The sequence below is a fragment of the Saimiri boliviensis genome, chromosome 1 (genome assembly GCF_048565385.1).
Source record: "Saimiri boliviensis isolate mSaiBol1 chromosome 1, mSaiBol1.pri, whole genome shotgun sequence".
Taxonomy (NCBI): domain Eukaryota; kingdom Metazoa; phylum Chordata; class Mammalia; order Primates; family Cebidae; genus Saimiri; species Saimiri boliviensis.
The window spans coordinates 134475984-134491535 of NC_133449.1; the positions used below are offsets into that span (position 1 = coordinate 134475984).

The 15552-nt window shown below is 47.6% G+C and overlaps 1 protein-coding gene and 1 non-coding gene across 2 annotated transcripts in view; both read left to right on the top strand.

Moving 5' to 3' along the window:
• Positions 1 to 7044, top strand: part of LOC101040176 (polycystin-1-like protein 2) — a 106014-nt gene extending 98970 nt beyond the window's left edge. Inside the window, exons 41-43 of the mRNA XM_003938081.4 lie at positions 832 to 933; positions 1793 to 1924; positions 6659 to 7044. Of these exons, the coding sequence (XP_003938130.2) occupies positions 832 to 933; positions 1793 to 1924; positions 6659 to 6802 (378 nt within the window). The 3' untranslated portion in view covers positions 6803 to 7044. The remainder of the gene's footprint in view (positions 1 to 831; positions 934 to 1792; positions 1925 to 6658) is intronic.
• Positions 4487 to 4589, top strand: LOC120362063 (U6 spliceosomal RNA). The gene has a single exon (XR_005578068.1). It is a non-coding gene; the product is annotated as a U6 spliceosomal RNA (small nuclear RNA).
• Positions 7045 to 15552: the final 8508 nt, after the last annotated feature.

Sequence of the window (15552 nt, forward strand, 5' to 3'; positions counted from 1 at the left end):
CTGCATCTAGAGCCCTCCTGGATGTGTCAGTTCTTCTGGCTTCCCAACTGGTCAGAAGGCACGGGGCTAACACCCAGACACACACAGAGCATTTGGAAGGCCAAGGCAAGTGGATCACCTTAGGTCAGGAGTTCAAGGCCAGCCTGACCAACATCATGAAACCCTGTCTCTACTAAAAAATATAAAAATTAGCAGGACATGGTGGTGCATACTGGTAGTCCCAGCTACTTGTGAGGCTGAGGCAGGAGAATCGCTTGAACCTGTGAGGCAGAGGTTGCAGTGAGCCGAAATCATGCCATTGCACTCTAGCCTGGGTGACAGAGCAAGACTCGGTGTCAAAAAAAAAAAAAAAAAAAAAACAAGGTGGGGGCTGGGTGCAGTGGCTCACACCTGTAATCCTAGCACTTTGGGAGGCCAAGGCGGGCAGATCACCTGAGATCAGAAGTTTGAGACCAGCCTGATAAACACGGAGAAACCTCATCTCTACTAAAAATACAAAATTAGCTGGGCGTGGTTGTGCATGCCTGTAATTCCAGTTACTTGGGAGGCTGAGTTAGGAGAACTGCTGGAATCCGGGAGGCAGAGGTTGAGGTGAGCTGAGATCATGCCATTGCACTCCAGCCTGGGCAACAAGAGCAAAACTCCATCTCAAACAAACAAACAAAACAAGTTGTGTACACACATCCACTTGCACACCACCGTAGGTATAGTAGCTTGGCCAATGCAGCCACAACAGTGGCTGACACAGCCCACCCATTGGACTGTAAAGCAGCAGGCTTTGTGGCTCTTGGTGGCCTCCTTCCCTGTTCATGAGGATTCTTTCCATGACAGTCGAACTTAATATTTGGTTGGAAGCTCCGTTCCTACAAAACCCTCTTTGATGCGGCAGAGACGATGATCAGCCTTCAACTGGGAATCTTCAACTACGAGGAGGTAATGGGATGAGGGCACGGAGGCTGCCACGTACACTGAGCCTCTACGAAGATTAGCAAAGGCACTCCCTGTCCGCCCCACTCCATGCCATCCCTTGGGCCCATGGCCTGGAAAGCACCGGGCAAGTTTGGACAAACAGAAATGTCCCCTTCCCCCAGGTGGACACTCTGCTAGAGTCCATAGCTTGCCCTGGGGACCCCGGCTCACAGAGGAACATCAGGTGCTGGCTACTCAGGGGAGGGCTGTGCAGGGGTCTCCCAAAGGAAACTCCCCCTGCCCTGGGCTAAAAGAACGGCCGTCTTTGGAGGTGGCAGCCGTGGAAAGTAAGGGGCTGCCCCTTCCCTCCCTTGCCTAGCCTCAGCCCCAGGCAGAAGGAAGCTTCCTGGCTTCAAGCTCTGCCCAGCTCTGAGGACTGTTTTCCTTCCGAGGTTTCCCAGTGGGAGAGGTGGCTGCTGGGACCTAGGATACTGGATGACTCTGGCTGGCGTGCCTGCCTTCCTTTCCTTCCTTACCTCCCTTCCCTACCTTCTCCCCCAACCACCTTCTTTCTTTCTTGATGGAGTCTCACTCTTGTCACCCAGGCTGGAGTGCAAAGGTGTGATCTCGGCTCACTGCAACCTCTGCCTCCTGTGTTGAAGTGATTCTCCTGCCTTAGCCTCCTGAGTAGCTGAGATTACAGGTGCCTGCCACCACAAGCTGCTAATTTTTGTATTTTTAGTAGAGATGGGGTTTTATCATGTTGGCCAGGCTGGTCTCCAACTCCTGACCTCAGGTGATCCACCCACCTCAGCCTCCCAAAGTGAGGGGAGCACAGGCATGAGCCACGGTGCTCAGCTGACCCTGGTTTTCTTTCTGACAGGTACTGGACTATAGCCCAGTGCTTGGCTCCTTCCTCATTGGGTCCTGCATCATTTTTATGACGTTTGTGGTGCTGAACCTGTTTATCTCTGTCATCCTGGTGGCCTTCAGTGAGGAGCAAAAATGCTATCAGGTGAGTGGCTTTGGTCTATTCCTCATCAGTCATTGACCCTGAACTATGAAGAAGCTGGAGCAGCATTAGACTTTAGGGGGACTGGAGAGATCATTGTAGTTCAGAGCCCTCATTTCAGAGGAGGGGAAACTGAGGCACAGGTGAAGGACATTAAATCTCCAAAATCACAAGCAAGTGAGGGGTAGGGCTGAGACCAGAGCCAGATCTCCTGATTCCTAATTTGGCACTCTGTTCACTATATCAGTGACCTCCACCCTGAGCATACCATAGAATCACTTGGGGCCTTATAGAAACAACTACTGCCCCACCAGAGACCAATACCAGCAGAGAGCAATACCAACAGACACCAGCACCAACAGAGAACAATGCCAATAAACACTGATACCACCAGAGACCGACACCACCAGAGACCAGTACCTCCAGATACCAATACTATCAGAGATCAATACCAACAGAATCTCTGGGGGAATGAGCCAGGCCTTGGTATGTTTGAAATCTCTTTGAGTAATTTTTTTTTTTTGAGATGTAGTTTTCATTCTTGTTGCCCAAGCTGGAGCACAATGGTACTATCTCAGCTCACTACAACCTCCATCTCACAAGTTCAAGTGATTCTCCTACATGAGCCTCCCAAATAGCTAGGATTACAGGTGCCCACCACCACACCCAGGTAATTTTTTTATTTAGTAGAGGCAGGGTTTTGCCATGTTGGTCAGGCTGGTCTTGGAACTCCCGACCTCAGTTGATCTACCCAATCTCGGTCACTCAAAGTGCTGGGATTGCAGGCATGAGGCACCATGCCCAGCCCTCTCTCTGGGTAATTTAAATGTTAACAAACAGCCAAGGTTGAGAACCCATTCTACACTCCAAAACCTCAACCCTCGTCGTCGTGGCTCCAAGGGCAACAAACTGGGTACTCACGATCGCCCTGCCACCAGGGGAAGAGTGGATGGACCTCTCACCCCCTGCAGGAAGAAGGATATGAGCACGCAGACAGCAAGTTACTAACGGCCACCAGCCCCATCTACAGAACGCTCTCTTCACAGTGGAAGCTGTGCTGAAGGCTTCGCACATTGTATTTAGTCCTCAAAACAGCTCTGTGAAGTAGATGTAATTATTCACAGCAGGCGTCCCCAAACTACGGCCGGCTGAGGCCCCCTGAGGCTATTTATCCGGCCGCCCCCCTGCCCCCCCAACCCCCCTGCACTTTAGAAAGGGGCACCTCTTTCATTGGTGGTCAGTGAGAGGAGCACAGTATGTGGCAGCCCTCCAACGGTCTGAGGGACAGTGAACTGGCCCCCTGTGTAAAAAGTCTGGGGACGCCTGATTCACATCTTGCAGAGAAGGAAACCAAGGCTCACAGAGTTGAAATCACTTACCTAAGGACGACAGAGCTAGACTGTGGGAAAGGTGGGGTTTTGACTTGGGTCTGTCTGACTTGGATGCATGGTTTCCTTTTGTTTTTTTCCTGCCCTTCTGGAGGTGTGGCTGTGTGAAGGGTGACATATGATGCAGCTCATCCTTTCTGTCCGCGTCGGAAAGATTCTTTGAATCTGTATGCCCCAGCCAGGGGTGGTGGCACACACCTGTACACCTAGCTACACAGGAGGCCGAGGTGGGAGGATCACCTGAACCCAGGAGGTGGAGGCTGCAGTGAGCTGGGATCATGCCACTGCACTCCAGCCTGGGTGACAGAGCAAGATCCTGTCTCAAAAGAAAATAAGAAAAATCTGCATGCCTAACAAACCCTTACAACACTCTTTTTTTATTTTTTTCCGTTTCAATTTAAGAGCAACACTTTGGTATTGTTGTTTTTCTAAATTGCAAAAGGTTTCATAAAGGAGACATACTCCATCATGTTAAAGGATCATTATTTAAGAGTAGTTTTTCCTGGAAACCAGGAAATTATTGCCCACAAGATTAAAGAATGCGAAAAATGCTGCCCTTCCTCTGTGGCTACATGGTCTCATGTAACGTGTGTCCCGGATCTGTATCTGGAAAGGAAAACACAAATTTTTATTTCTACAAAACTCTCACGTGACACAGAACACTTTTGTGATCACACACCAAGCAGTTGTCCAGCTGGGTATCTTATACCAATTGGCCATCCCTAATCCAAAAATCAGGAGTTCAGAATGCTCTGAAATCCAAAATCGTTTGCATGCTGACATGAGGTCACACATGGAAAATTCCACACATAACTACTTAATACAAAGTTTGCTTCATGCACAAAATTATTGAAAATACTGAGGCAGCCGGGCGCGGTGGCTCAAGCCTGTAATCCCAGCACTTTGGGAGGCCGAGGCGGGTGGATCACAAGGTCAAGAGATCGAGACCATCTTGGTCAACATGGTGAAACCCCGTCTCTACTAAAAATACAAAAAAAATAGCTGGGCATGGTGGCACGTGCCTGTAATCCCAGCTACTCAGGAGGCTGAGGCAGGAGAATTGCCTGAACCCAGGAGGCGGAGGTTGCGGTGAGCCGAGACCGCGCCATTGCACTCCAGCCTGGGTAACAAGAGCGAAACTCCGTCTCAAAAAAAAAAAAAAGAAAATACTGAGGCAGTGTTCACTTCAGCAGCACATATGGTAAAGTTGGAATGATACAGAGAAGATGAGCATACCCCTGTACAAGGACAGGCAAATTCATGAAGTGTTTCATTTTTTTTTTTTTTTTTTTTTGAGACGGAGTTTCGCTCTTGTTACCCAGGCTGGAGTGCAATGGCGCGATCTCGGCTCACCGCAACCTCCGCCTCCTAGGTTCAGGCAATTCTCCTGTCTCAGCCTCCTGAGTAGCTGGGATTACAGGCACGCGCCACCATGCCCAGCTAATTTTTTGTATTTTTAGTAGAGACGGGGTTTCACCTTGTTGACCAAGATGGTCTCGATCTCTTGACCTCGTGATCCACCCGCCTCGGCCTCCCAAAGTGCTGGGATTACAGGCTTGAGCCACCGCGCCCGGCCATATTTTTAATATAATTTTAAAATTAAAAAAAAAATACTGGGCCAGATGCAGTGGCTCATGCTTATAATCCCAGCAATTTGGGACACCAAGGTGGGCCGATCATGAGGTCAGGAGTTCGAGACCAGCCTTGCCAACATAGTGAAACCCTGTCTCTACTAAAAAATACAAAAATTAGCCAGACGTGGTGGCACACGCCTGTAGTCCCAGCTACTCGGGAGGCTGAGGCAGGAGAATCACTTGACTCCAGGAGGCAGAGGTTGTGGTGAGACAAGATCTCACCACTGCACTCCAGCCTGGATGACAGAGTGAGACTCTGTCTCAAAAAAAAAAAAATTATTTGTAGAGATGGGGTCTTACTATGTTGCTCAGGATTAACTCGAACTCCTAGGATCAAGCAGCACTCTCACCTTGGCCTCCCCAAATCCTGGGATTACAGGTATGAACCCCTGTGCTCAGCCTGTACTTATTCTTAACAGCCTCTGTTGGGTGTTAGAGGGCATTTTCACACCAGTTTACTGAACGTGACTGTTTGGCACCTACATCCCTTATGTGAAGTCTGCCATTCCTGTTTCCTAGAAGTTCTTGGTTTGCTTTAAGTCACTCTTAAATATGTATGTATGGTTGAGAAGCATGGGAAAGCTGGAGAGAAACACCTATTTAGTTTTTCATTCCCAGTACTTCCTCCCATACCAGGCTAGGCCAGGAGGTTAACAGAGCAAGCAGAAGGAATAATAGTAAAGAACTAAAGTCACCGCCTGGCATGGTGACTCACCCCTGTAATCCCAACACTTGGGAAGGCTGAGGAGGGTGAATCACCTGAGCTCAGGAGTTTGAGACCAGCCTGGCCAACATGATAAAAGCTGGTTTATACCACAAATAGAAAAATTAGCTGGCGTGACATGGTAATGGTTGCCTGTAATCCCAGCTTCTCCAGAGGCTGAGGCAGGAGAATCTCTGGAATCCGTCAGGCAGAGGCTGCAGTGAACCTTGATTGAGCCACTGCACTCCTGCCTGGACGACAGAGCTAGACTCTGTCTCATTTAAAAAAAAAAAAAAAAAAGGATGAAGGAGCCACCACCAACACTCTGACCTAGAGGAAAAGGGGAGACCCTCATCTCAGAAGGGGGCCCATGTGCTGCTTAACTGCAGGTCAGCCACCCAGCTGAGGCTTACTCTGCCCTGGCTTGGGAAGTTGAAATGTTGCAGCAAAAACCCAGTCATCCTCAACAGAGAGGAGGAGGGAGCTCGCTGAGGATCAAGGATGGAGCACACACCCCTGGGATTCCCAGAGGGAGGCCTTCCCATCCTAAAACAGCTCTGCACAGTGGAGTGCCCTAGGCTGGGAGCAGACTGAACAATACAACTGTGTTTCCGGCTGGGCGTGACGCAGTGGCTCATGCCTGTAATCTCACCACTTTGGGAGGCTGAGGCAGGTGGATCACTTGATGCCAGGAGTTTGAGACTAGACTGGCCAACACGGTGAAACCCCGTCTCTACTAAAAATTCAAAAATTAGCCAGGCGTGGTGGCACACACCTGTAATCTCAGCTACTCAGGAGGCTGAGGCAGGAGAATTGCTTGAATCTGTGAGGTGGAGGTTGCGGTGAGCTGAGATTGCAAGACTGCACTCCAGCCCAGGCAACAGAGGGAGACATAAAATAAAATTAAATTAAGTCAAATTAAATTAAATTAAAAATCGTATTTTCCTCTTAGAAAAAGACGCCCCAAAGAGGATGGTTCTATGTACATTGCTTGGTTCTTTCTCTCTTGCAGCTGTCGGAGGAAGGAGAGATTGTAGATTTGCTGCTGATGAAAATACTGAGTTTCCTGGGCATTAAATATAAGACAGAGGAGCCTGGAAGCAGCAGGGAGCAACCAGGATCACTGTCCCAGGCTCCCAGCTCTCAACCAGCATAAGCTTTGCCCAGGGTCTAAGCTGTTCATCTACATACCATCGTCTGCGAGTGGGGACGCCCAGGGCCTTGGGCCTATGCTTACCAGCAACTCTGTAGTCTCTCTAGGTCATAGCTTCTGTGTCCATTGAAAAGTTACCAAGCCCAGCAAGTAAAAATATTAGAATAACAGAGACATATATAAAACTGCCAGTGCTATGAGAGCTTCTTTGTTCAAATGTATTTCCTCTTACTAGAAATAAAACAAATGCTACATGGAATTTGAAAAAAACAATTTCCTCTACAGACTAATTATTTCATCTTTTTTTTTTTTTTTTGAGACGAAGTCTGACACTGTCACCCAGGCTGTAGTGCAGTGGCACGATCTCTGCCCACTGCAGTCTCTGCCTCCTGGGTTCAAGCAATTCTCCTACCTTGACTTCTCAAGTAGCTGGGACTACAGGCATGCACCACCACAACCAGCTAATTTTTTTGTGTGTGTTTTTAGTAGAGTTGGGGTTTCACCAGGTTGGCCAGAATGGTCTCAATCTCCTGACCTTGTGATCCGCCCACCTTGGCCTCCCAAAGTGCTGGGATTACAGGTGTGAGCCACTGCACCTGGCCTATTATTTCATCTTTTTGGTCTGTCAAGGGTTGATTTTGAGTGATTCTAGTTTCAGGGTTTCTCAAACTGTGTCTGAGAGATGATAATGGATGCTGTATTAGTTTCCCAGAGTGGCCAGAACTAAGTATCACCAACAGAGTGGCTTAAAACAACAGAAATGTATTCTCTCCCAGTTCTGGAGCCAGGAAGTCTACAATCAAGATGTTGGCAGTGGCCAGGCTTGGTGGCTCACGCCTGTAATACCACCACTTTGGGAGGCCAAGGCAGGTGGAACCCTTGAGGCCAGGAGTTCAACAGCAGCCTGGCCAACATGGTAAAACCCCCGTCTCTACTAAAAATACAAAAATTAAGCCGGGCGCGGTGGCTCAAGCCTGTAATCCCAGCACTTTGGGAGGCTGAGGCGGGTGGATCACGAGGTCAAGAGATCGAGACCATCTTGGCCAACACGGTGAAACCCCGTCTCTACTAAAAATACAAAACATTACCTGGGCATGGTGGCGCATGCCTGTAATCCCAGCTACTCAGGAGGCTGAGGCAGGAGAATTGCCTGAACCCAGGAGGCGGAGGTTGCGGTGAGCCGAGATCGCGCCATTGCACTCCAGCCTGGGTAACAAGAGCAAAACTCCGTCTCAAAAAAAAAAAAAAAAAAAAAAAAAAAAAAAAAAAAAAAAAAATTAGCCAGGCCTGGTGGCGGGAGCCGGTAGTCTCAGCTATTTGGGAGGCTGGGGCAGAAGAACTGCTTGAACCCAGGAGGCAGAGGTTGCAGTGAGCCGAGATGGCACCACTGCACTCCAGCCTGGGCAAGAGACTACAACTCCATCTCCAAAAAAGAATGAAAAAAAAAAATGTTGGCAGTGCCACGCTCCCTTTGAGGGCTCTAGGGTAGAATGCTTCTTGCCTCTTCTGGCTTTTGGTGTTGGCCAGCAAACCTTGGTGTCCCTTGGCTTCTAGATGCATCACTCCCAGATGGGAAGAGACTTGCTGGGAGCCTGTGCTCCTTCTGCTGTGTATCAGGACATCAGCCATATTGGATTAGGGGTCCACTGTAGTCCAGAGTGACCTCATCCAAAGTAATTATAATACATCTGTGGGGATCTGTTTCCTAATATGGTCACATCGGAAGAACTGGGGCTTAGGACTTTGACATATCTCTTTTAGAGCCACAATTCTATCCATAACAAGTATCATTTCTCCAGAAATGTTTCTGGGTCAAATAAATATGAGGAATGCTGGGTTATAAAGGAGTATATGAGGAGTAGCTGAGATTACAGGCATCTGCTACCACGCCTGGCTAAATTTTGGATTTGTAGTAGAGATGAGGGTTTTCCATGTTGGCCAGGCTGGTCTTGAACGCCTGACCTCAAGTGATTCACCTGCCTTTTTTGGTCACAGGATGAGATAGGATTGTCACAAGATACAGGTCACAAAGACCCTGCTGATAGAACAGGATGAGATAAAGAAGCCAGCTAAAACTCAGCAAAACCAAGATGGCGACCTCCGGTAGTGCTCACTGCTCATTATAGGGTGATTATAGTGCATCAGCATGCTAAAAAAACACTCCCACCAGCATCAGGACAGTTTACAAATGTCATCACCACATCCAGAAGTTACCCAATAGTTTAAAAAGGGGAGGAACCCTTAGTTCTAGGAAATTCCTGACCCTTTCCTGGAAAACTCTTGAATAATCCATCCCTTGTTTAGCAAATAATCAGGAAATAATTATAAGTATACTCAGGTGAGCAGCCCATAAGCTGCTCTGTCTATGGAGAAGCCATCATTTTTTAATTCACTTCTCTAATAAACTTGCTTTCCCTTTATAGACTGGCCCCAAATTATTTCTTGCACAAGATCCAAGAACCCTTTCTTGGGTCTGGATTGGGAACCCTCTCTCGTAACAGTACTGAAGGTGTGTGTGGAGATCAAGGTGTTGTTCTATTTTTTTTTTTTTTTTTTTTGAGACGGAGTTTCGCCCTTGTTACCCAGGCTGGAGTGCAATGGCGCGATCTCGGCTCACCGCAACCTCCGCCTCCTAGGTTCAGGCAATTCTCCTGCCTCAGCCTCCTGAGTAGCTGGGATTACAGGCATGCGCCACCATACCCAGCTAATTTTTTGCACCATTAGTAGAGACGGGGTTTCACCATGTTGACCAGGATGGTCTCGATCTCTTGACCTCGTGATCCACCCGCCTCGGCCTCCCAAAGTGCTGGGATTACAGGCTTGAGCCACCGCGCCCGGCCGTTGTTCTATTTTCTTTATTGCTTTTTTGAGATCAAGTCTCACTCTGTCACCAGGCTGGAGTGCAGTGGCACAATCTCAGCTCACTGCAACCTCCAACTCCCTGGTTCAAGCTATTCTCCTGCCTCAGCCTCCTGAGTAGCTGGGATTGCAGGCCCGAACCACCACACCCAGCTAATTTTTGTATTTTTAGTAGAGACGGGGTTTCAACATGTCACCCAGGATGATCTCGATCTAACCTTGTCACTCCCCCGCCTTGGCCTCCCAAAGTGCTTGGATTATAGGCGATAGCCACCACGACCCGCCCAGTTTAAGGTATTTTTCACAACAGTATTTCTTTGCTGACTCATGGCCGCTCCATAAAATCTGTGTTGGAGGTGAGGTCTTTCCCAGAACCTAATTTTTTTCTGACTTCTTGGATTTGGATGATGACTTCAGCTTTTCTCGGAAGGCCTTGGTCACTGGGCTGGCTGATGAAGCAACGAATTGCGCGCCCCGGGTCTCAGCTCTCGGCATTTTGAATATTCTTTCATTAGTGACTGGCTTAGGTCCAGTCTCCACCAAAAAGCCGCTTCTGACCATTGGACAAGTCTTTATTCCTCTTTAGGTAAGCTTCTGGATTCTGCCATCCTGTTTGGGGTCCCTGAGCCTCTTTGAGAGTGGAACGATACAAAGCAGTGGCAGGAGAATAGAAACTTCAGGCTGCAGTCGTACTTGACTAGCAAAAGGAAACTGTTGAAACAGCTGCATAAGCTCTCAGTTGATAAGACCCTGAAAAATGAGGGTGTGGGCCAAGCCGGCTAAAACCAACTGGACCCAACCTAGGACCCCATTATACACTCATTAACATACTAAGGCAGCATGACAATTCCGGAAACACCCATATTTGGTGTAAAAATGGGTACCACCACAGTTCTGAGAAGTCTCCACCTTTTTCCAGAAACCTTCATGCATATTCCATTTCTTAAAGAAATCCATACAGATAGAAATCTCAAGCCCCACTGCGAAGTCCACCCACGATCCCCTTTCTTGAGTGTGTATGTCACAGTAAATCTCCACACATTCACTATTTTCCAACTTTTTCTTGAATTTATTCGTGAGGTGGTGACACCACCTTTGCAAATTATGACTTGAGTGAAACAGATCCAACTTAAACAACTGCATTTTGCCTCTAACCTTCAAGCTGTCCATGTTCATTCCTGGGTGTAGGCTGAACTAATGTTGGGAGGAACTTAGTTTATAGTTTAAAACAAAGATGATAACAGCCCTTTCCCAAAACAAACCTCCTTCTTGCCTGGGGAGTAGACTACTACTATCAGGAGGCTGCAAGATTCCGACTCTCCCTAAACTGCTCTTAAGACCAGTGCTTGCTGGGCATGGTAGCTCACACCTGTAATCCAAGCAGTTTGGAGGCCAAGGCATGTGGATCACCTGAGGTCGAGAGTTCAAGACCAGCCTGACCAACATGGTGAAACCCCATCTTTAAAAAAAAAAAAAGACCAGCACTTGAGATGCTGTGCAGACCCTGCACTTCATGGATCAACTAGCACCACCAGATGGAGAAACTGAACCACCTGATCTTGTATTCTCACTCAGGAACTCACTCAGCGCAAGATAGTGATGCCCCATGATTTCATCTCCAACCCAGCCAATCAGCACTCCCCGACTCACTGCTCCTCTTGTCCCACCAAATTGTCTCTGATCCTCGGCCAGGCACTGTGGCTCACTCTTGTAATCCCAGTACTTTGGGAGGCCGAGACAGGCAGATCACCTGAGGTCGGGAGTTCAAGACCAGCCATGATCAACATGGAGGATCCCTGTCTCTATTAAAAATACAAAATTAGCCAGAGGTGGTGGGGCATGCCTGTAATCTTAGCTACTGGGGAGACTGAAGCAGGAGAATCACTTGAAAGTGGGGGGTGGGGGTATCGCAGAGGTTGTGGTGAGCCGAGATTGTGCCATTGAACTACAGCCTGGGCAACAAGAGGGAAATTCTGAAACTCCCTCTCAAAAACAAGTGAAAAAAAACCTCTGATTCCCCGAATGCCCCCTGGGGCCACTGATTTAAGTAGTAATAAAACTCCCCTCTCCTGCACAGCAGACTCTGCATGCATTACTCTCTCTAGTGCAATTCCCCTGTCTTGAGAAATCAGCTCTAGGCAGCCATTGGGTAGTTACAATTGTGACAAGAGCCTGCACACAGGCAGGGGACCAAGGTTCCATGGGCGTTTGGGGACCTTCTCTAGCCAACTGGTATCATTTTGGGATTGTTGCAGGAGCAGCCATGGGAAACAGATCTCTCGGACACCAAATATTGGAGGAAGGAGTCTACTCGGCCGGAGCGAGGTGGCATATTTGCCTAATATCCAAGCTCCTCTAACAAAAGAAGGTTCCTTCTTTATATAGGCTTATACTTTAGATGTTACACCTGGAAGAATCTTAGGTTCACAGCTTAACATATGAAAAGGGTCTCAGTTTACAGTCTTAGGAATTACATATGAAAAGGGTCTCAGTTTACAGTCTTAGGAATTACATATGAAAAGGGTTTCAGTTTACAGTCTTAGGAATTACATATGAAAAGGGTTTCATTTTACAGTCTTAGGAATTACATATGAAAAAGTCTTCGGTTTACAGTCGTAGGAATGAAAAGGGAAAGTTTATAGTCTTATGAATGAAAGAGGGAAGTTGATCTGAGATGCCTGGATCTCCCTCTTCAGGATCTGTAAAGTAATAAATAAAGTGGGCTCTTGGACTGTTTTTAGCTGTTGACAAAAAGTCAAACTCTGTGAAACAGCTGAGATTTATTTTGAGCGATAACCAATGACACAGCCCCATGAGATCCTGAGAACATGTGCCCAAGGTGGTTGGGCTACAGCCTGGTTTACATGTTTTAGGGAGGCAAAAGCTTCACTTGAGCCCAGGAGGTCACGGCTGCAGTGAGCTGTGGTTCACACCAATGGGTATGCTTTGTTCTGGTAAGGTTAAACAACCCGAAGAGAGGGGCTTATAGGTCATAGATGGATTCTGTGGAAGGAAAATCAATCTTGGGAGCCCCAAGTCCCTAAGCTAAAGGGAAAGGTCAAGCTGGAAGCTGCTTAGGGTAAACCTGCCTCCCACTCTATCAAAGTCATCCCTCAGCTCAAGGAAATAAATGTGTACCTACCTGATTGTTGGAAAGGCTAATCAGAAACTCAAAAGAAGGCAACCATTTGTCTTATCTACCTGTGACATGAAATCCCCCTCCCTGCAAGTTGTCTCATCTTTTTTTTTTTTTTTTTTTTTTTTGAGACGGAGTCTTGCTCTGTCACCCAGATTGGAGTGCAGTGGCGTGATCTGGGCTCACTGCAACCTCTGCCTCCAGGGTTCAAGCAATTCTCCTGCCTTAGCCCCTTGAGTAGCTAGGTTACAGGTGATTGCCACCACACCTGGCAAATTTTTGTATTTTTAGTAGATATGGTGTTTCACCATGTTGATCAGACTGGTATCAAACTCCTGACCTCATGATCTGCCTGCCTCAGCCTCCCAAAGTGCTGGGATTACAGGCGTGAGGCACCATGCCCGGCTAAGTTGTCTCTCTTTTTTTTTTTTTTAAAGATGGAGTCTCACTCTGTTGCCCAGGCTGCAGTACAGTGGCACAATCTGGGCTCACTGCAACTTCCACCTGCCAGGTTCAAGTGATTCTCCTGCCTCAGTCTCCTGAATAGCTGGGATTACAGGCGCAGTCACCACACCTTGCTAATTTTTTATTTTTATTTTTAGTAGACACGGGGTTTCACCATGTTGATCAGGCTGGTCTTGAATTCCTGACCTCATGATCCGCTCTCCTTGACCTCCCAGAGTGCTGGGATTACAGGCGCGAGCCACTGTGCTCAGTGAGTTCTCTCATCTTTTTTTTTTTTTTTTTTTTTTTGAGACGGAGTTTCACTCTTGTTACCCAAGCTGGAGTGCAATGGCGCAATCTCGGCTCACCGCAACCTCCGCCTCCTGGGTTCAGGCAATTCTCCTGCTTCAGCCTCCTGAGTAGCTGGGATTACAGGCACGTGCCACCATGCCCAGCTAATTTTTTTTATTTTTAGTAGAGGTGGGGTTTCACCATGTTGACCAGGATAGTCTCGATCTCTTGACCTCATGATCCACCCACCTCAGCCTCCCAAAGTGCTGGGATTACAGGCGTGAGCCACCACACCTGGCCTGAGTTCTCTCATCTTAACCAAACCAATGTGCATCATACATATATTGATTGATGTCACATGTCTCCCTAAAATGTACAAAACAAAACTGTGCCCCAGCAACTTTGGGTTCATGTCATCAGGACCTCCTGAGGCTGTTTCACGGTGTGTCCTTAACTTTGGCGAAACAAACTTCCTAAATTGACTGAGTCTTGTTTCAGATATTTGGAGTTCACATTTCAAAGATTTTTCTGAGGCATATGTGGTGGCTTACACTTATAATCTTAGCACTTTGGGAGGCCGAGGCAGAAGGATCACTTGAGTCTAAGAAGTTAGACCAACCTGGGTATCATAGCGAGACCTCATCTTTTTTTTGTTGTTTTTTTGTTTTTTTTTGTTTGTTTGTTTGAGACGGAATTTCGCTCTTGTTACCCAGGCTGGAGTGCAATGGCGCGATCTCGGCTCACCGCAACCTCCGCCTCCTGGGTTCAGGCAATTCTCCTGCCTCAGCCTCCTGAGTAGCTGGAATTACAGGCACGTGCCACCATGCCCAGCTAATATTTTGTATTTTTAGTAGAGACGGGGTTTCACCATGTTGACCAGGATGGTCTCGATCTCTTGACCTCGTGATCCACCCGCCTCGGCCTCCCAAAGTTCTGGGATTACAGGCTTGAGCCACCGCGCCCGGCCCGCGAGACCTCATCTCTACAAAAAACAAACAGAATTATCCAAGCATGGTGGTGTGCCTGTAGTCCTAGCTATCCAGGAGGCTAAGGTGGGAGGATTGCTTGAGCCCTGGGAGGTGGAGGCTGCAGTAAACCGTCTGGCCATCGAATTCGAACCTGGTGACAAAGTGAGATTCTGCCTGGATTTTCTTTAAAAAAATCTGATTGGCAATTGATTCTGTTGCACGAGCGGCCGCGGGAAACAGATCTCTCGGACACCGAATATTGGAGGAAGGAGTTTATTCGGCCAGGAGCCAGGTGGCATATTTGCCTAATATCCAAGCTCCCCTAACAAAAGAAGTTTCCTTCTTTATTTAGTTATACTTTAGATGGTACACGTGGAAGAATCTTAGGTTCATAGCTTAACATATGAAAAGGGTCTCAGTTTACAGTGTTACGAATTACATATGAAAAGGGCTTCGGTTTACAGTCTTAGGAATGAGAAGAGGAAGTTTACAGTCTTAGGAAAAGGGAAGTTGATCTGAGATGCCTGGGTCTCCCTCTTCACACAGGCCTGGAATCAATACAAAGGTATGGGTCAAGCTAAAGACTTGTGGAGACCAGGCTTCCCATTATACCTAAAGTCTCATAGGCCACCCTAAGAGACAACAGATGGCAACTGTTTCCCTTTTAGGCATTTAAAAGGTGCTAGATTCTCAGTTAGTGTAGTTAATAGACATTCTTAATTCAGTTGCATATTTTCCCAAGAACGGCTTTGCAGGTGGTTCTTCGCAAAGAAACATATTTGGGGGGTAAAGTATTTTTATTTACTTTTTTTTTTTTTTTTTTTTTTTTTTTTTTTTGAGACGGAGTTTCGCTCTTGTTACCCAGGCTGGAGTGCAATGGCGCAATCTCGGCTCATCGCAACCTCCGCCTCCTGGGCTCAGGCAATTCTCCTGCCTCAGCCTCCTGAGTAGCTGGGATTACAGGCACGCGCCACCACGCCCAGCTAGTTTTTTTGTATTTGTAGTAGAGACGGGGTTTCACCATGTTGACCAGGATGGTCTCCATCTCTCAACCT